The 22,034-nt window shown below is 40.3% G+C and overlaps 1 protein-coding gene across 1 annotated transcript in view; it reads right to left on the minus strand.

The window, feature by feature from the left end:
• Nucleotides 1-6,378: 6,378 nt before the first annotated feature.
• The window catches only part of LOC136678084 (mothers against decapentaplegic homolog 3), a 28,825-nt gene continuing 13,169 nt past the window's right edge, over nucleotides 6,379-22,034 (minus strand). The window contains exons 2-9 of the mRNA XM_066655913.1: nucleotides 21,572-21,765; nucleotides 20,576-20,710; nucleotides 16,629-16,703; nucleotides 14,579-14,629; nucleotides 13,703-13,915; nucleotides 13,100-13,237; nucleotides 12,647-12,791; nucleotides 6,379-7,356 (exon numbers count right to left, since the gene is read on the minus strand). Coding sequence (XP_066512010.1) covers nucleotides 7,233-7,356; nucleotides 12,647-12,791; nucleotides 13,100-13,237; nucleotides 13,703-13,915; nucleotides 14,579-14,629; nucleotides 16,629-16,703; nucleotides 20,576-20,710; nucleotides 21,572-21,765 — 1,075 coding nt within the window. The 3' untranslated portion in view covers nucleotides 6,379-7,232. The remainder of the gene's footprint in view (nucleotides 7,357-12,646; nucleotides 12,792-13,099; nucleotides 13,238-13,702; nucleotides 13,916-14,578; nucleotides 14,630-16,628; nucleotides 16,704-20,575; nucleotides 20,711-21,571; nucleotides 21,766-22,034) is intronic.

The following is a 22,034-nucleotide window of genomic DNA, read 5'->3' on the forward strand; positions in this document are numbered from 1 at the left end:
GATGACTCAGTTAACTTATTAAACAGCACCAGAACAACTAGGCACAACAGCCTGTAGATCACAACATCTGTCCCAAGTCTATGTGTTTGGACTAACACATTAGTGGACTCTTGCCCTGTAGGTTTGCATGTTGCATGTTGTCAATGCAGATTATGGGGGACCCAACATTTATGGCTTCATTTGGAACATGATTATCGACACAAAATGTGGGTAATTCGCTGGGCTTTAAGCAGCATGTGTAGAGATGTATAGAGTCACTTAGTTCTGCTCATCGTACCCCAAACTACATAATTGTTTCATAACAAAATTGTAAGAAGATCCTTTGGTGTTTGAGATCCTTGAGCAGTCTGGCAGTTTAGAACTGTTTCCAGTTAATCTCATTTCTCCCAAAGGTTAAGGGAGAGGGTAAAAAACAGAAGTCAGTGATCATTAATAGAACACTGAGCTATGCTTCATTTCTCCTGAGAAAATAAAATCTGCACACAACATGTGCATGTTTTCTTTAGGAGAAAAACTCATTGGAAATGGTCAGTGCAGCCATGAAAACGCCTTTTGAAAAGGCCTTTTGTCATTTACCAAGCACATTTCTATTCCATTACCAAGGTGACCAGACGTCCTCTTTTACCCGGACATGTCCTCTTTTTTAGACTTAAAAAATGTCCGGGCGGAATTCCACAAACGTCTGGGATTTTGTTTTTCTAGAGCTTACATAGAATTTCGAGAAGCTTTTCGTTCACAAACTAGTCCCGCCCTCCCTTACTCCGTTTGGTTCGCTTGAATGAGAAGGGGGCGTGGTAAAGTAGCCTAAAATCTTCTGATTGGACGGTCTGACTGTAGAGCTACCGTTATTGGTCGATAGCCTTCTCTGTAAACATTTAATTGGTCAGTCTGCACGTCAGTAGTCGTCCTCTTTTGGTCACCGTAACCGTTACAAAAGAGATCTTATTGTCCAGAGTAAACTGATTAGTTATTACCCGTCTCTGTTGAGTACACACTGTAGGAGCCTCCAATGGCTCGAAAATGTTTTAAATCATTCATGTGTTTTGGAAGAACAAGGTTTGACCACAGCCCCTGAAGCAGACTGATGGGGGCTGAAGTTCCTGCCTCTTGTCATGTTGTTGTATGAGCTGTTGCTGAGGGAGAGGAGGGCAGGAAATGTGCTGTTGCTGTGCAGAAATTCAGAGCAGAAGGCCTTGGGCCCTGGAAATATTAAGACTCCAATTAAGTTCCTGAGGTTAAATTACAAAAGCACTCATACTTATTTTGTATTAGTAAGAGACAATAGCTGTTCATTTAAGAATAGTTCATTTCAAGTTTCAAAACCAGAACCTGTTAGTTTTAAATTTGGGCTGAACGATGTCATATGCAAAAGTTTGGACACCTGCTCAAGAAGTTAAATATGCACAACCTTTATGGAGAGTATGTATGTGTTAAAGCTACGTTACTGACACACAGTTGACCAATTCATCAGATTTAAATTGAAAAGAAAAAGGCGAGGAGGAGGTGGCGGCACGGTGGCGCAGCAGGTAGCATTGCTGTCACACAGCTCCAGGGACCTGGAGGTTGTGGGTTCGATTCCTTCTCTGGGTGACTGTCTGTGAGGAGTGCAGTGTGTTCTCCCTGTGTCTGCATGGGTTTCCTCCCACAATCCAAATAAACACGTTGGTAGTTGGATTGGCAACTTCAAAAAAAAGTGTCTGTGTTGCCCTGTGAAGGACTGGCGCCCCCTCCAGGGTGATTTCCCACCTTGCGCCCAATGATTCCAGGTAGGCTCTCAACCCACCACAACCCTGAACTGGATAAGAGCTTACAGATAATGAATGAATGATTTTCCAGAGAAATACCCATAATATATTTGATAGATAATGTATTAATGTATGACATTAACACATATATCTCCTTGAAGTTAAAAGCATTTGTTAAACCCGTTTCTGGAATCTGTATATCTTCATTGCTTGAAGTATGATAATATGCAGACAGTTTACTCTTTTGATTGAAGGATTTGAAGAAAAGCTGTCACTAAGTGGGTGTTTACAACATGGCCTGACTCATCTAAGTGTACATCTGGTGAGCACAGGTGAGAACAAACTCACTCAGCATATTCCCTGATTGTGTGTGTGGGTGTGTGGGAGTGGGGTGCAGATTAGCAAGTTTTCCTCACCCGGCCCTGCGGGTCTCCTGAACAAAGCAAGTTCAGTGTCTATAGTGTCAGTGATGGGTTTGAGACTGGGGTTATGTTACCTGTAACCAGGCAATATAAACACACTGTGAGAGATCTAGACACCTGCAGACGTCACACTCACTATTGTCAGGTGAATCTGTCTGTAATTTCCCCTGAGCGACACACCCAGTAAAGACACTGCTTAACATGGGAGCAGTGCAGCATAACATGGGATTTACACTTCATAACTACAGGGTACAGTATGTCAGTAAAGTCCCCAAGTTAAATAACAGGATGGTCCAGTGAAGACCTCAAGTTTTAGTAACAATATGTTAGTAATTTAAAAAGTTCTCAGGAGCAAACCTTTTCTGAACAATTGAGGAAAAATATTTACATAAACCTAGGCTAAAGACTTCCAAATTTGTAGTTTTATGTCACCATGCTTTTATTTTAGGGGACTCTATTACAGCTTTTAAAACTATTGATTAAACATAGACTTATTTCAGTTGTAAATTAAATCAATTTTATTAAGTCAAAATTCTACCATACACCAAGGTGTTTTGAATTCAGAAGCTTCTGATTAGGCAGCTGACAAATTAGAATTAGAATCACTTTATTGTCCACTGTGCTTGCACACAGAGGAATTTGTTCTCTGCATTTAACCCAATCCGTGCAGTGAAACACACTTTTACACACACTAGTGAAGACTAGGGGGCGGTAAGCACACATGCAGTGGTAGGCAGCCCTAGCCATGGCACCCAGGGAGCAGATGGGGGTTAGGTGCCTTACTCAAGGCCATTTCAGTGCTCTGGGGTCTGGGGATTGAACCGGCCACCTTCCGGTTACAAGCCCAGTTCTCTAACCACCAGGCAACAACTGTACTTTTCTGTTGATATAAGAAAATCCAAGCAGCATGAACAAAGCCAAGAACTCTAAAATAAATAAGTTCATACACAATGATACTTTCTCCGTAACAGAATTTCCCAACCAACTGAACTAAAATGTAACTGTTTGGACATAATTATTACCCAAGAGTGAGGCTTTTCAAACAAATAACACTGTCCCATACACACTAGCCTATGTGCATTCATGTTTTTGACCTGCATTTTATGCCATCATTCATTTTTAAGACAAGTAAATAAAACCTGCGTTAATAAATAATATTATAATATAATAATCATTCATTGTCTGTAACTCTTATCCAGTTCAGGGTCATGGTGGATCCAGAGCCTACACAGAATCACTGGGTACATGGCAGGAACACATCCTGGAGGGGGCACCAGTTGTTTGTAGGGTGACACGCATTCACTTACACACTTACACCTAACACTTACGTGTTTTTGGACCGTGGAAGGAAACCAGAGCACCCGGAGGAAACCCACGCGGACACAGGGAGAACACACCAAACTCTTCAAAGACAGTCACCCAGAGCAGGGCTTGAACCCACAACCCCAGGACTCTAAAGATGTGTGAGAATGACAGTAGAAGTTGCACTGTGTGCCGTGACAAACAAAAAAACCTGTATAAAAATCATGATTTGAAATGATATCTTTTTATTAAAAGTACAATAAAAAAGAGACGCAAAAAGTATATTATCTGCAAACATTTTGGATGCAAAGAAAAATAATTAAGAATATATTTATATATTTTTATACAAAATGAAAATAAACAAATTTAAAGCATAACACAACTAAGCGCAATGTCACAAAAAAAGCACGATAACACAATCAACAATTAACACAAGAACAAAAATTGCATACTACCAAAAAGTTAACTCAACAATTTGCTGATAAACTTTAAGAAAATTGCATTCATTTCTTAAGAATGTCAAAATGTCATTAGCTGTCACTGGAAGGAGAATTATTATTTCTAATTACAGGCGATGTTTACCACTGCTTATCATAAAAATCCACCAGTACCGAACAGAAATCAAATTTTCAGAAAAGTGAACTTAGCTAAACTGAAATGTAGAGTCTGATTTATTTTCAAGAAGTCAGTGATCTATATAAAATTATTAAAATAATTTTGCTCTTGCTCTTCCACAGACATGTGACAGAGTTTGCAAACTGAATGCTACAAAATCTGTTTATTTCCCTTTAAAAACACCGTTCCCAATCTCATGACTGGTATAAAAATACATGGCTATTGTTTTTTGTTTTTGTTTTGTTTTTAATCTGCCAGCAGCATTGCTTTCATTCCAAAAAAAAGGAAAAATAATCACAAAAAAGTATAAATGTGTACATTAGCATTTTCACAAAAAATTGGTAGCAAAATACAATCTAATGTAGGAAGCTGAATTTCTGACAACATGCATGCATTTACTCCGATATATTTACATTTACATAGAGTTTCACTTGAGCTAAACCCAAGGAAACCCTCGGACAAGTTGGACAATGTGAAATTGTTTAATGTGAAATGAATTGAAAGGCACACTCAGTCAGTGGAGTTGTGTTTGGTTGGGTGTTGGTGGGAGGGTGAGGAGGGTGAGGTGGGTGTTGGTGGTGAGAGGGTGAGGTGGGTGTTGGTGGTGGTTGGTGGGAGGGTGAGATGGGTGTTGGTGGTGGTTGGTGGGAGGGTGAGGTGGGTGTTGGTGGTGGGAGGGTGAGATGGGTGTTGGTGGTGGTTGGTGGGAGGGTGAGGTGGGTGTTGGTGGTGGTTGGTGGGAGGGTGAGGTGGGTGAAGTTATATTCATGAATAACTGAGGATACAGAACCATGGTTTCAGACCGAACTCAGCTGCTCAAATTTATAATGATGTATGGTATATAAATCCACACAACAGAAACTTTACAGAAGTTGTGAAAGTTGTGATCCATGCTTCATTAGTACTTGCTCTCTCTTATTGCATCTTAAAGGGGAAGCCCACTGATGTTTCCACATAATTCTGTAGTCAGTCGGTATTTGAAATGTAAACATATCAGAGTATTTTGATGTGAAATGCACTTTGTGAGGGGAAATTAGTCTCTGTTTACACCTGGTCATTTCATGCTCCTTGGTTACTTTTGGATAGAGATTATCCGTATAAAACTACAGGTGTAAATGCACTCAAGATACATTTGTAACAGACTTGCTGTCCAGTAGTAGGTCACCCCAACCAACACAGTATGTCACAACACAGATGATCCATGACCTAGAAGATCTATGGAAGGTGCATAGACCCTCTGAATAAACAGATTTGCATATTACAAGCCATGCGACAATCCAACTTCAAAGAGACTGATCAGAGATGCGCTTGACAGCCAAGTGTTAACACACAAGGTCAAAATAAACTAGGCTCATGGTGTAAATGGGTGTTTTCTGACTAACAGCAGTGAGGATACGAATCTGAAATTCTGTTTTACATCTTAAACTCAGACGATATGTAGGTTCTCTGGTCATTCTATTTCATTAAAAAGCTATAATTGCAATATAGAAGTTGATACACGAGTTCCTTCTCATTGCCATCACAGAAATATGAGCTCATTTTTGCTTCTTACCATTTCACATCAAATCACTTTGAATGTTTTTTTACGTCAATGACTGAATCTCGGATGGAGCTACTCTTTAATGGCAATCTGAATGAATGCAAAAAAAGCAAATGAAGACAGGAATCCAGATGTGGAATGTTGCATGGCCATAGCAGGGATGGCTCAAGGTGATCTGTGAGCTGGCAAAAAAAACCCTTTCCTTTTTAAAGGCAAAACACAAAGTATGTCAAAAAGTACTCAGAGACAAACATAGCAAGACAGAGGAAAAGTCATTACAAGCAGCCAGCAACATGAAAAGCAGTCTGAAATTGTGCATTAATACCTGAATGCTCTATAACCTGTTAAAGGTAATGCCCTCTTCATTTGTTTACTCAACAGCTTTCACCAAAGGTGTGTCTAGCCACTTCGGGGAAGTTGAGGACAATACACAAAAGCTTATGCATGGATTTCAGGTCCAAGCCAAGCTACATACCTTCCATGTGCAGAAAGGATGAGCATGTGTGGGTTATTCCTCATAGACAGGGCTATTTGAACTCAATAGGAGGGCACACACACACTCAGGAGAGACAGCTGGGCCACAGATTAAACTGCTACTATAAGCACATCTTAAGAGAATGTGCACACGGACATACACACAGTGAGACTTGGCCTGGCTCCTTATAGACAGATTAAAAACTACTACAAGAGGAATAACAGCCTTTCATCCTTCTACAATTGCCCCCCACCCACCCACCCACACACTTAACCCTGTTCTGTTTTCCTAAAGCAGTATAATGCATAGACTCTGCTCACATGCCCAGCTGTGCTGAATGTGCTACTATGTCTTTGTAGAGTGACCTTCAAAATACTCCACTAAAATTGAACAGTTAATGGTTATCACTGGGAATTTCACTTTTGCATCCCAAGGCACTGACCAATTATGGCTCTCAATAAACTGCATTTTTTTCACTCCAGCCACATCTTTTAAAGACTTTTCTGAACAAGAGAGGGCTGAATACATTTAAATACTGAAAGTGTCACTTTTCTCTGAGAGATCGTTTTTCACACAGTTTTCATAGATCGGAGCGCTCTTGCTCAATCACATTAACATGTACATTACGGTACATACAACAAGGATTTTCTTCTATCATTTTGTTAAAACCAAAACGCAAATGCCCTAAAAATAAAGACATAACTGAAATTTATAAAACTTCATTAATATTTCAATGTACGTAGAGAGCACTTGTTCTTACATCAGGTGTGTGCTAATACACCTTTTGTTGTATTCAACAAAACCAAAAATAAGGGTACACATGCTTAGACACCAAAATGAATCTAAATATCAAAATCTCACAAGCTATAAAGGATGCGCCTCATAAAAAATGTGTATTAATGTAAAAATATAAACAAAATGGTACTGTTTACTGAACAATTCCTCTTTGAGATGAACGTGTTACTGAAAGTGCTACTGAAAGAGGATGTGTTTTTCTCAGGTGAGGATGTGGTTTCTTATTGGCCGATGAGTTTCAGGGTCATTACCCCCAGTTCCCATAGAAATGTTTTTTTCCTGTTTCAGTTCTAGGTTTGGTCTGGTCATGTGTTGTTCTTTTTGAGGAATTGTATTTCCTAGGACACACTGGAACAGCGGATGGTGGGGGAACCCATTTGGGTCAGCACCTTGTCCAGCCACTGCAGGGGTCCATTCAGGTGCAGTTCTATCCAGCAGGGGGTGCTAGTCACGGTCTGCCGCCTAGGAAGGAGAGGAAAGAGGGCAGAGACAAGGTTATAGAACAATTATATGAGAGAAAGGTGTTGAATCGCATAACTATTTGACTAATATTGAAACTGTAAGAGTTTAAATTAGTGCATTATTCGGTTCCTCACTATGAAAGTATGAAATGTTTTTATTAACTTTAGCCTGTTAAGCCAAAGCTCCTTAAAACAGTGTGTTTTCTATAAGACACACCAATGCTTGATCCAGGAGTTCCTTCAATATTAATAAATACACCGAAGCTGTATATCGGTTGATTTTATTGGACAATGATACATTGGTCCAGTCCTGCTACACGTATCAGTTTCATAGTATTCATTCATTCATTCATTATCTGTGACCCTTGTCCAGTTCAGGGTCGCGGTGGGTCCAGAGCCTACCTGGAATCATTGGGCACAAGGCGGTAATACACCCAGTCCTTATACACCCAGGAGGGGGCGCCAGTCCTTCACAGGGCAACACAGACACACACACACACATTCACTCACACCCTCACACCTACGGACACTTTTGAGTCGCCAATCCACCTACCAACGTGTGTTTTTGGACTGTGGGAGGAAACCAGAGCACCCGGAGGAAACCCACACGGACACAGGGAGAACACACCAACTCCTCACAGACAGTCACCCGGAGCGGGAATCAAACCCACAACCTTCAGGCCCCTGGAGCTGCGTGACTGCGACACTACCCTGAATAATTTATAGTTGTTGGGACACTAAGCTTTAATAACTGATTAATAAGACTGAGGTTTCAGGTGCCAGCCCTAGCACTCCCATTTAATAATGTCCTATTATATTATTAAAATAATACAGCAGCAGGGCCTGACAGAGCTGATGGGGCTGCATTGACAGTAGCAGTGTAGAGGCTGCCAAGCCGTCTGGATTTGAGCTTTCAGTATTTGTGCAAACTTCTACAGCATCCAGCCCTACAAAAATCTACACACACAGCTCCAGCCTCAGAGGACCACCATCACTGCCAAACACACTCCTACATTCCACACTGCTGACACAATGCCTCAGACCCTCTCTCTCTATTATACACAAGCAGACACGTGTACAGACACACACATCTAGTCTCATAGACCCCATCTAGCGCCATTGATACTGTGTTCTTTTCCACCGGAGTCTTACTCTCTTGCCTGTGTCCCACTCCCCCGCTCTTGACCTCACTCTAATGCACCACACTTCCTTTTGTCTTTGATGCTCTATGAGTATTTAGTTTTACACATATTAAATAAATATAATAAAATCTCTGGGCTTTTTAGATCATGTTCAGAGTAATGTGAAGAAAATTAAGCAGCAAAAAATGTCTCTTTTCCAGCCTTAAAAGAAGTAAAGCTCTTGCATGCTCTGTGCCTTTCTCTCTCTCTCACACACACACACACACACACACGCACAAACACAAAGTCATTTTAAATCTTCTCCATTGTGGTTACCACTATGTGCTCCTAATTGGCTTTAATAGTTGCTTTGACACTTCAGGATATGTTCAAACAAAGGGCAGCTCCCTCACTCATTTCCTCTCTGCGTGTCCTGCTCTTTCTCTCCAGATACTGCTTCATACTTTCTGCTAGATCTTCCCGTTACATCTCTCAGTGACTCTCACAGCAGCGGCCTTCATCTGCCAGCAACTTCTCAGCCACAGCTATGGTGGCCAGAGAAAAATGATAGGGAGGCAGAGGAAGTGTGAGGTGGTGCTTTAGGGATCGAGCGAATCAGTGAGGGAAGATGAAAGACAATGTACAAATGGGAGTGTGTGAGAGAGTGATAGAAAAAACCTTTACTCCCCTCTCTCCAGGTTAAAGCTCTACCTTACATTATTCTTCTCCGCATGTGAGGAATAGAAAAAAATATGACATACTGACTGCACTAATGTAGAAGGACTTACTGGTCCAGATACTGCTGTTGGCACAGCGCTGCAAGTGGAATTCAGTTTAATGTGCAATAGTGGTGATGAATTGCTTAGTTATTCCAACAAAAATGAGTCATAAGTAATAATTTTGTATATGTATATTTTAAAGAGTACAGTAGTATAGTCTAGTGTTTCAGGGTTTGGCTCATTTAACACAAAAATAGATCTGGAAATGCCTTATTTTGCCAGAATCTAGTGTCCTTGCAAAAGCTCTTTATACTTTGTTTGTGTTTGTAAGCCATGCTGCTTCAGACCGGTTCTAATTTGTGTAAAGAAAACAGCTGTGAGTGCCTGCTTTATATCAAGGAAGCTAGTAAACAACCTAGTTTGAATATTGAATGATTAGTTTTGGTTTTATTTTTAGATTAATGCAAATAAAAATAAGAAGAGAACAGTGGTAGCTGTGACACCCTGTTTATATCAGTGTAGCTAATAAACGACCTGTCAACTATATTATTTGGGGAATATTTGGGGAAAGTTTTAGTTCATCAATTAATAAATAAAAAAATAACCTGTCATTAATGTAATATTCGGGTGGTATTGCAGGTAGTGTCGCAGTCACACAGCTCCAGGGACCTGGAGGTTGTGGGTTCGATTCCCGCTCCTGCTGACTGTCTGTAAGGAGTTGGTGTGTTCTCCCCGTGTCCGCGTGGGTTTCCTCCGTGTGCTCCGGTTTCATCTCACAGTCCAAAAACACACGTTGGTAGGTGGATTGGCGACTCAAAAGTGTCCGTAGGTGTGAGGGTGTGAGTGAATGTGTGTGTGTGTGTCTGTGTTGCCCTGTGAAGGACTGGCGCCCCCTCTGGACTCACCGCGACCCTGATTGGATAAGCGGTTACAGATAATGAATGAATGAATAATGTAATATTCATTGCACATAAACACATTTTAAAGACTTGTTTTATGTTTTACATTTGATCAGTATAGCTTATAGCTCATGACATCCAAAACAAAGGGAAAATAAAATGGCCTCTCTTTGTTGCTGTATTACAGAACTGCTTCATGTCATGGAAATGTATGCTACAACAAACAAGTGGTATGTTGAAAATCCATCCATCCATCCATTATCTGTAACCGCTTATCCAATTTAGGGTCGCGGGGTATCCAGAGCCTACCTGGAATCATTGGGCGCAAGGCGGGAATACACCCTGGAGGGGGCGCCAGTCCTTCACAGGGCAACACAGACACACACACACATTCACTCACACACTCACACCTACGGACACTTTTGAGTCGCCAATCTACCTGCAACGTGTGTTTTTGGACTGTGGGAGGAAACCGGAGCACCCGGAGGAAACCGGAGCACCCGGAGGAAACCCAAGCGGACACAGGGAGAACACACCAACTCCTATGTTGAAAATCATGTTGCTGAATTAAAAGTAATCAATCCATTCTGATTAATGTGATTTTGTCTACACGTATCATGTATCACATATTGAAATATTCTATCACCAAACCACTGAATTGACCATTTGCATCCACAACCCTAAATACTACTGCATAGACTGAAATAAGACATCATTCAAATGGTATGCTGCTGCAGTCCTAAATGCTACTACATACACTGTTACATAATCCCTATCCCCCACTCAAAACTCTATCCTCCGCTGTAACCCATTTAACAACATTACAGAGGTATTTGCTGAGGATGAAGCCTTCACGTGTCATAGTATTCTCCTGACTAAGGTTAGACTGGTCAGAGGTAAACCACAGAGCTGAAATAAAGGTAGATATGACAGAATATGAGACTCTATGGGAAAACTAAAACAGAGCTGACTCTGCTATAGGGAAGATTACTTCAACAGTCTTTATGGGATATGCTGTCACACAGATTCAAAGCTGTTAAGTTTAGGGTTAGCAGGTATTCTGGGGTTGAATCAGCAACGAAAGGAAATTTCACTTGTTTAAAACAGAGGATTAAGCAGTTGTTAAAGAGTCTGCTCAGGGAGAAAATCTATTTGACTTAGAGGTTTAGACAGAGCATAACAGTGACTCCTGAAATACAGCAAACTGTCTGGAAACCACAGCTTATTTTGTAGTCTTTCTATCTTGGATCCTCTCTTATTCCTATCCTCAGTTCTTTTCTGGTTTTGTCCTTTGTTGTTGTCTCCCACTCAGTATAACTCTCTCTTTTCACTGCGGTGGAAATGTCTTCAGTGGAAATGCACAACTGGTTTCGATTATGGCTTTGGTTACTCCCTTTCCAACAGTAAGATTACTCACGGTAGAGAGAGAGAGCGAGAGAGCGAGAGAGAGAGAGAGAGAGAGAGAGAGAGGGGGAGAGAGCGAGAGAGAGAGAGAGGGAGAGAGAGCGAGAGAGAGAGAGTGTGTGGGGGTGGGTGAGGGGGAGGGAATGTAAGGGGCTCATACCAGGAAACTTTGACACTTCCCACTGCACGTGGGTGTGTATTTGTTTTTGGAGTGGTGTGACTTGCTAACGTAGACCTAATAGTTTACATGGCTGGCATGCCGACCTGCGGAAGGCCAGGTGCTCATCCACCGAAGGGGCTTTCACTAGCAACCAAACCAGTCCATGAAAAGTAAGACAACTGCCCCCTCTCATGCAAACAGTACTGGCCAGCCAGGTCATGCACCACCAGCTCTCCTCTAAACACTGCACCAACACTCAATGGACTATATCCATCCAGTCCCAGAGAAACCTGATTCCCACATCCAGACTCTGACTTACTTCATCTTGGCCGTACACAGTTACTGTGTATGTATTCCTTATTCTGTTATTATTCTATATCAATAGGGTTGATGGCTTATATTTTTTGTCATTTACTTCAATGTTAAATCGTAGCAAAACATCTGACATTTTGACAGAACAATTCATGTTGCTAACATGATCTATGAGTAAATAATGAGGAAACAAAATACAGGAAAAGAAACCGCAAGGCTTACATGGCATGGGGCGCCTAGGAGAATTAAAATAATTAGATTTAATGAGTACCTCAAACTCAACTGGATTTAGTAATGAGGGGACCTAACTGTTTTCCCAAGCTGTCTTGGCAAAGGTAACTATTTTGCCTTTATGTAATGAACGGCTGAAACAGCTAAGATGAACAGCAGATGTAGTGAGGAACAGAAATATAAAGAACTAGGAAATGTCTCCTTTTTAAATTCTCCTTGTATATCCCTCTGCTACAAACACAGTTAAAAGGTGAGAGAGACAGATTTCTTTTTAAAATGCAGATTTACTGTAGCTGTATTTATGACTGTATATATGAGAAATATACTGTGTGATATACAACTGCTTTTAGCAACGTTGCTATACTAATTAAATTAGTTATAGCTGAAGTGATGAAAAAGAGTCCAGGTTATATTAAGGTAAACAAAGGACGGAGCAGGGACCCACCTGTACTCTGCTCCCCAGCCCTTGACAAAGCTCATGCGGATGGTGCACATCCTGGTCAGCTGGTACACAGCCTCAAAGCCCTGGTTCACTGACTGGGCCAAAAGTGCAGCAAACTCCTGATTATTGAATATCTTTAGATTACAGCCTGATGAAAAACAGAAAACACACATACACATCATATACAATGTATTTTGTCATGGCATTTCACAACTCCTCCGGCAAAAAATATCAATAAACTAAAAGGAAATTTAACAAATCCTTACAATGGCTTCTAGCAAGAAGTTCAGGTTATAGTTAAATTCTGTAACTCTTAAACGACAGATTAGTGAATTATTGTAAGGTATTTATTGGTAGTTTTAATGTAAAATATCACTGATATGATCAAAAAGATATTGATTGTTGAAGCCAATAAACAGAGGAACCATTTAACTACTTTTAAGTGATGTCGCTTACCTGGTGGAATCTTGCACACTGTGGCAGGGTGCCAGCCATAGCGCTGGTTACAGTTTGGACTCTGGACAAAAATGGCACTGTCACTGAGACACTCCGCAAACACCTCCCCTCCGATGTAGTATAAACGCACCCCTCGGCCTGTAAAACACACATTAAAATTACTGCTGTCGCTAAAGTGGAATCCAAAGAAATAAAATTTAAGTTGGTGTTTAAAATAATGATTGGATGCTGAACTTTATTACAGCATCCAGAACCATCATTTCATGGTTCTTCTGCCTTTGACAGTATTTTGCTATACTTAGGGTTAAAAGCACTACTAACCATTTCCACTAAAATGTTATCCTCACTCTAATTTTGCACTGTTCAAGTTTAGCTGCCACCACTTTTCCAAATTAAAGTGTAAAGTATAATGTAGATGTTGACAAAAACTGTGAGGTTTAGTTTAGCTATTGTACACAGTCAAATTTAGTCATGGTTATGCAGTTTTAATCAATGACCCTTTTAACCCGCATTATACTGCACTCCATTAATGAATTGTGAACGGACAATGGTAACAATATCAATAAAACTCCATATTAGTGCATCATTAGCGTATGAGTCTACCGATATGTCTGCGGGTGAGTTCCACGGCAGCATTTCGGTTAACATTGGACAGCAGGCCCAGGCAGAAGCGCTCAGAGTTGGACGGATCAGTGAAGCCGTCTACTGTGAGAGATGGCTGGGACGCATGGAAGATTTCACCCACTCTCTGGTTCAGCTCATAGTATGATATAGAACACCAAAACGCTGGCTCACAGTATGTCACAGGCTGTAGGTCTGAAAGAGAAAAAATCACAGAAAGGGAGGGAGTCACAGAAAAGGAGGGGGAGAGAAAATATGGCCAAAGAATGGTCAAGTGCAGACACTGAAAAGACAAGCCAAAGGACAGAAAAAAGAGGGTTAAAAATAACAAATGGGTGGAGATCGATGACACAGTGATGTCAATTGCAAGAGCCGATTCCCAGAAATAAAAGTCAGGGCAGTGGAATCACCACCATAAATTGGACAGGAGAAAATTACTGCCTTATGACAAGAAGTTCATAAACACACCAAAAGTTCCTGTAACTCCTTTTAAAAAAAGGAATTAAGGAAATAAAAAAGAGGAGAAAATACAAAAGGGCTTCAGGGTCCAAGCTGGATAAACGTGAAACCCAGCTGAAATAAGCAGAACTGGGGTGTTTATTATCACAACAGTGAGGAAGACGAGTGCCCTGTGGGATTCTCACTTCAGATAATGAGGGACAGGATACTGTAACGCATGTGGAGTGTGGGCGGTATTTGTCCAAGTGCGAGTGCACAGATTAGACTGAAGAAAGACAAAAGGTCCATTCAGCTGTGGCTTCCTCTGGGATAGCCACCGGAGAGACAAATTCAAAACACAAAATACCCAAAGAAGCAAACACATACACCCACATGTTTCAACACATATAAAACTCTTACCTAAGTTGTTGTGTGCTGGAGATACAGGGTTTGGTGACAAGTTTGGTGACCCTATAAAAAAAACAGCAAATATTGTCAGCTATAGATAAGACTTAAGTGAAATGTCCAAAACAAAGCTCAGATCATACATGCTGATATGATTTACTTTGGCCATATATGAATATGCATGTCCTATGATTAGACCATAACATTTTCACAGTAAAATCTAAGTATTATTAAGGGGGTTGTAATCATATTCTCACTTCCTGAGTTCCATCATCTAATATTTGATATCAGCAGAGAATTCACAATAACTTTGACCATATAATCTTGTACCTATATATGTATGTATTTTGTACTTATATATCTTTGTCACAATTCGGGTTGGGGGCGGCACGGTGGCGCAGCAGGTAGTGTCGCAGTCACACAGCTCCAGGGGCCTGGAGGTTGTGGGTTCGATTCCCGCTCCAGGTGACTGTCTGTGAGGAGTTGGTGTGTTCTCCCTGTGTCCGCGTGGGTTCCTCCCACAGTCCAAAAACACACGTTGGTAGGTGGATTGGCAACTCAAAAGTGTCCGTAGGTGTGAATGTGTGTGTGTCTGTGTTGCCCTGTGAAGGACTGGCATCCCCTCCAGGGTGTATTCCCGCCTTGCGCCCAATGATTCCAGGTAGGCTCTGGACCCCCCGCAACCCTAAATTGGATAAGCGGTTACAGATAATGGATGGACAATTCGGGTTGGGCAGTATAATAATACCGTATACCGTATAAATGAGGGCAGTATTTATGACGTGTGTGTGCTGTGTCAAATTTCTGTTCTGTGTCTTTAAGCACATGGCCCAATATTTTTGTGCATTTAAGTGAGCCACAGGGAGGGGGCGCTGTGGGAGCTCATTGACTGGAGATGTGACATTCTGAAAACGGGTTGAGAAAAACAAGCCCAGTAGCCCACTGCAGTTGTGAATTTAGAAGTGAGCTTGGGTTAAGAGAGGAATCAGGATGATAACAGACAAAATACTCAGAAGACCCTTCACTCAACTTTGTGGACACAAGTATGAGGCTTTATTCTCTATTTATGTGTGTTTTGAGCCTCGGTTCCCTGGAATTATGTGCTTTGGTGTGCTAATTCAAGTGCCTGTTAGCTGGCCAGCTCTGCTTCTAAACAGTGTATGATCGTCTTAGTTTGCGTATTTTCAAACTTTTCTCTTCCTCCAAAACCAGTCGCTGAAATTTTCTCTCTAAGAAATGTTTTTTTTTTATCATCAACATGTGTGTTGGTGTACACTGTTGGTTTGTGCTGAGATAAACTGCACAGCACAAACATTCAGAAAACCCTTCACTCGACTTTGTGCTCACAGATATAAGGCTCAGTGCAGCTCCAGTGCAACCCCCCGCACCCTCCCCATGGTAATACCGTATACCACATTACAATTTTGAGACAGCCCATCCCTAGTCAGAATAGCACAATGGTGGATTGGTTACACAAAAGTGTCCATAGGTGTGAGTTTGTGAGTGAGTGTGTGTCGCCTTGTGAAAGACTGGCGCCCCTACAGGGTGTGTCCCCGCCTTTCGCCCATAAATTCTAGGTAGACCCACCGCGACCCTGAACTGGATAAGCGCTTACAGACAATGAATGACTGAATGAATATGTAAATGAATCAAATGTATTGCAAAATAATGGTAATTTCTGTCTTCCAGAATGTTAAACAATAGCAAGAGCTTGTTAGCAAGAGAAAATTAGTAAAATATATCCTTTTCACAATCGTAACATACCATTTGCTAGTACGAACAATGCCCATAAACACTGAAATGGGGAGGTCTTTGGGCAGGAGGGTGGCTTTGGAATGCGTATGAAGCCAAATTTACAAATTACTTTAAAATACAAGCTAATTTACCACTGCCTGGAAAATCTGTATGGTTTGTATGGTTTGGAGAGGGAGATAAAGTCAATTGAAATTCTGAATTATTCTGTCTATTATAAAAGTTTCACAGTAACGTACAAGATATTCAAACTGCAGAAACAGTGTTATTTAAATGAGAGTCTATGGGTGCTTGTTGTCTGTCAATAACCAACCTGTGTCCATGCTATGGTTCATCTGATGGTCACTGGTCTCTCCATCCTCACTGAGGTAGCCTGGAGGAGGTGTTTCTAAAAAAGCATACATATACAACATGATCTGTCATATAAACTCACACTTACACTTAAAAAAGGGAGAATGTTAGAGCTACAAACATACACGCCTTCACACATGGATCTGCTGACAGGTGCAGGTCACAGACAATGACTCATGAGGTCTTTTCCTTTCTATTTAGAGTTGAACGCAGTTTACTTTCAGTAGCAGAAGCACAGCTTTGCCCAGGAAATGGAAAAACAAACCTCTGTATTACAGTAACTGACCACATTTCCAAACCTTAAATCAAATACCTTTCCAATGACGCAATTCCAGAGTACACCCTGAGGCAAATATGGCATATGGAGAACTGAGGAGACTTTTCCTTATGTACACCTGGTATAAAGATTTAAAACTGAGGAACAATCACATGTATTTTTGCACCTTAATCTACTCTTATTCTCCTCATAGTCTTTACTGTGATTAAATACAACCTCAAATTTAAAAAAAGCTGGAAATATATGGAACATGCAAATTAAAAAGTAAGGTATTACTTTATATTTACTTTGGTTTTAGTTTATTTCAGGTTTTGTCTGGTAAGCATTATTTAATTTTTATGAATATACATCCATCTCTGACTTACAGGACTGCAACATATTACGAAGAGCTAGTTATGTGGTAATTTAGGGCTGATTAAAAAGTGTTTATTATATATAAACTGTGATGTGAAGCAGGTGACTGTAATTGTGATTTATTGTGCATTCAAGAAAGGCCTAGTATTTTAGGAGCAAAAATGGACAGGGAATCACCATTTTACCAAAAAATGCATTAGAATGTTTTTGAAATGAAAACTGTTCTTTATGTAAAGACAATGGATCTGGATAATTCACCATAACAACTTTCATACGTGAACTTATGTAAATAAGGAAGTAAATGGAAATAAGAAAGCCTTATTTTAGTTAACTGGTGGGTGCTGGTACATGACTGGTTTACCACTAATCCTAACCTGTCCACAACACAGAAATGTTGGCACATTTTGAAATGCAAAATATAACAATGATCCTGTACTGTTGTGCACCACAGGACTTTTTTGTAACAAGGATCAGACAAAATTAGTGCCTTTAGTTTCTGAATGTCTTTCAGTTGTTCTGAAAAGTAAAGGCAAAATTATAAAGTGGAAAAACTTCATACTGTTAAATAAATTACTATAATACTTTTATAGTAAAATTATACTTTTATTATAAATAAATGTCCATATATTTTTTTAAATAAATTAATATTGATTGAGCAGTTTGTTTTTAAAAAATAATAATAAATTCCATGATGTATAACATCAGTTTTATGCTACTGTATTGTTTTGAAAGTTATACAAGCCAGAGATTAATTACATATCTTTTAAAGGTTTATTAATATACACTAATTAAACTGAAATTTCTTGTCAAAGGAAGTTCACTCTCATTCAGAAACTAACTTTTTTATAGTAGTAGTACACAGTTCATCATTTCTCAGGCTCAAGCCATGTCCCAATTCTCACCCTACTCCCTACTTAGAGCACAACATGACTTAAAAAATCTTTGTTCATCCACCAAAAACTGCACTAATTAGCCAGTGTGGAGTTGTATATACAGGACTGATCCCAAATATCTCATTGTTAGATGCATTGTACATTGTCAGGGTGCAGGTTCCAGTGCTGTAACTCTCATGCTGTGCAAAACTTAGGGAGTAGGGAGCCAGCTAACACAAGAGTAGAACCTGACTCTGAACTGTATCACTGAGAAATTGTTCCATTCTTCTGACTAAGCAGTTAGTTTTGATGCAGAGGCTGTCAGTAAATCTATTGTGGTCTATACCCATAAAACAGAATGGTCAGTGGCAACAACAACAACAACAAAAAAATACAAACAAACAAACAAGTGCTGTTTAAATATTTTTTGGTGAATTTAGTTAATTGAAACATAAAACTTACTCTTACTGGCACACATTTTACAGATAAAAAGGAATGTTTGGGGACTTTAAAAACTGTTATAAAGTCACTGTATAGACTTTCTTACCAGGTGTAACCTGGACTTCCTGTTTGCATCTTGTGGTAAACCATCTGTTCTTCTCTTGACGGTAGGCTCACACACCTACACTCATAACTATGTCTACATCCTACAAATTCTTTTTAATGTGTTCAGCACCTTTTCTTCAGAGTTCAAAATATGCATCTTTAGCAGCTCATTTGTGTCTTCTTAACAATGGACCAAGCTGTTCACTTAGAAACGTATGCTTTGGCACCTTATTATGAATTGACTGATTTATTTTAATGTGCTGCCTCATCTCTTGCTGTACTTCACACAGTTCTTCAGTCCTCACAGCCCAAATCTGCCCACCAAAATTCATACATCTGTAAAGCACCTCAGAAACTGTGAAAACAGTGATTCCATATATTGTTTTCAATACTCTATATCTGCACTTAAACACTCTGAGGGTGTGCTGATATGTGTCTATGAGGCAGTGTCTGCTGGTCTCTTAAACTGCTCCTTGGGGTGCCTGAGTTCCATGTGTATGAGGGAGTATTATGGCTGCTGGCCCCTCTTAGGTGGCTGGGCAGCTAGGCTGCTTGGAGTGGACTGAGGAAACGGGGGCCGAGAGCTAAACTGTTTCTCTGTCTGTCTGATTGGCCTGCTCTGTCTCTTTATGCCTGCCAGCACACTGCCTCCACTAACAGAGGAGCTGTGACTACAGACATGGCTGATTCAGTTAGACTTAGAAGCAGCCAGCTTGTAAGCAAATCATTCCAAAAGTTCAGAGCATTTTGTGGCTCTTTGATTTTACTTGCTTGGCTGTGGTGTTCCTCCGTTTGATGGTCTCACATATGGCTAGAACAGCAGAACCTTTTTTGAAACTATAAAGCCAGCTTTTGACAGAAATATGTCAGATCTCTCTTAAAGGCTAAGCACCAGCTCTATGAAAGTGTCCAACAAATAAATACAGTGGAATTTGAGTTCCTAACTTGTGTTTATTAATAGTCAGAAAACATGTTATTTCTTACTAATTGAAGGAATAAGGTTTAAAAACTGTTGGTCCCCCCCCCCAACGGTGTTCGGAAATTCTAATAGGCGTCTTGCCTGTGACGTAGATGGTGGACAACAACTCTAGAAGTCGCACTTAATTTAATGCAAGGTGAAAAAGGTGTGTTGTTTTTGGCTGCAATAATTCAATGTACAGTGGGACATCTGTGCACAAATTGCCCAAAGATCCCAAAATATCCAGAAAATGGACTAAATTTGTCAACTTTAAACGGGCACTTTGGAAAGCACCGGCGTTGTTCATCTGTTGTCCCCCAGTGACGTCACGGCTGCGTTCAAGAATTTCCGTAGCGAGCTCGGCTTTTTCCGTCAATTTAATAAAATTGTCAGTTTAAAAGCAAATTAAGCAGCTATTTTCATTTTAATTCATACTTATATATGTCAGTAACTAAAATAATGTGAAATATTCATGGAGGTCCATTAAGTGGTGCTTAGCCTTTAAATGCCAAAAGGGCAGTGCCTTCATCTTTGGTAATTGACAGAACTGCTGTATTCCCAGCTACATACACACTTTCCTTGACACTCCTAAACATTAGATTAGTACTGAATATAAAAATAATAAAAAATGTGCTCATTTATTTGTGAAAATTGCATATGGGGCATTTTAAATCATACACATTTTTGGTAGAATACTCATATTGTTTATATTTTACTAAACTGTGAATATTTTTCATTACATTTTCTAGCCAGTGTTATTTGAGATGAATCAAGATATTCAAATGAAATTGTGTTGGAATTTCTGTATTATGCACCAGTTCCTTTCCTAATGAGGTAATAATGAGAGACTGAAATCATTCTGAGAACAGAGATATACATCTCTAGAGTGCAAGTACATTTACCTGGGATATAGTTGCTCTGGGGTTCGATGCCGGCAGGGAAGTTTGTGTTTTCAGGGATGGAGTGGCTATAGTCATCCAGAGGAGGAAATTCGCTTGGGATTTCTGTGTGACGAGGCACTAGCACTGGTGGAAGGACTAGAAATGGAGAAAGAGAGTGAGATTGAGAGAATTGAATCATTGGAATTATCGTGTCTTTCACTGAATAAAGTTGTACTATACAAAGTTTCTCATCAGTGACACTGTTGGTGCTTTTACAGCAAATAAATGGTTTCTTGAACCATTTCCACTCCTGATTCTTGGAACCTTTGTGCTCTCTGGCAAACCAACCCACGTTTCAACGAGTATAGATACCAAGATACATCATAAATGGTGGGCATTGCGGGGTTGCTCGACTACAGGGTCGCTGTGGTTGAATACAGCGTCAAAGCCATAGATAATTGGACAAAGTCAAGACAAGGTCAAGGTTCATGTGTTCAGATCAGAGTGAGATGTTTAAGTGCTGAGCTGTCCTGCTGATCTCACAAACAGTGGTCAAAAGTAGCCAACGTGCCTCATATCACACGAAACACAGCTCCAAAAAACATACACAATGCTGCCTGTTTCTGATTTATTTACATTCACTTATTCATTTTAACATGCTGCAAATAACCCATCCAGGTCCACTGCATGATTACATTTTATTAGAGGCTCTTGAGCTCTTTCTGGAATTTCTTAAGCTCGACGTGCCAACAGAAAACCTTGTGGCTTGCACTGAAGAAGCTACTCTTCTTTGGATTTGCTGGTTCAGGAAGCAGTTTATTCTGGCAGAAACTCGCAGAACGGTTCCAAAATATGTATGCGTACAGGAACCTTTCCAGTTCCTCATTAGTGGAAAGGTGTAAGATCTTGTAACAAGTACGCATACACCAGTTAGTTATTATTATTATTCAAATGTATTTTGTTCTATCGCAATTTTCAAAATACCACTGAATTAAACCAGCAAGGCCTGTCACTTACCTGGTGTTTCTACACGCTGGTAGTGGTAAGGGTTCACGCAAACTTCATCCTTTTTCATGTGAAAGGCAAACTCACACAACTCCACGGCTCTCAGCTCATGATGTGACTGTAGGTCGGGCCAGCGCCAGAGACGGCAGTAGATTACGTGGGGGAGACCTTTTCGATGAGACACCTGCAACCGTCCATCCAGAGACCTACAGAGAAATTTTTAAAAATATTCCCTTATCATTCTTGTACATCATTTACATAGTAACATATTAAACAATAAGAATTATTGACTGAATAATATGCTTTAGTTCAGGGGGTAAACTTTGACCAATATATCAAGACCACAAAGGCAGCAAGCTCAGTTTCCTGTCAAGAGAGCCCCTGCTTTCGTTTATACATTTAAAGCTCCAACGTGAAAGGAAAAGTATAAACTCAAGAGGTTTTCTAAAACAAAGAGTTTGTCTGGCCCACTAAG

Source organism: Hoplias malabaricus, chromosome Y (assembly GCF_029633855.1).
Source record: "Hoplias malabaricus isolate fHopMal1 chromosome Y, fHopMal1.hap1, whole genome shotgun sequence".
NCBI lineage: Eukaryota > Metazoa > Chordata > Actinopteri > Characiformes > Erythrinidae > Hoplias > Hoplias malabaricus.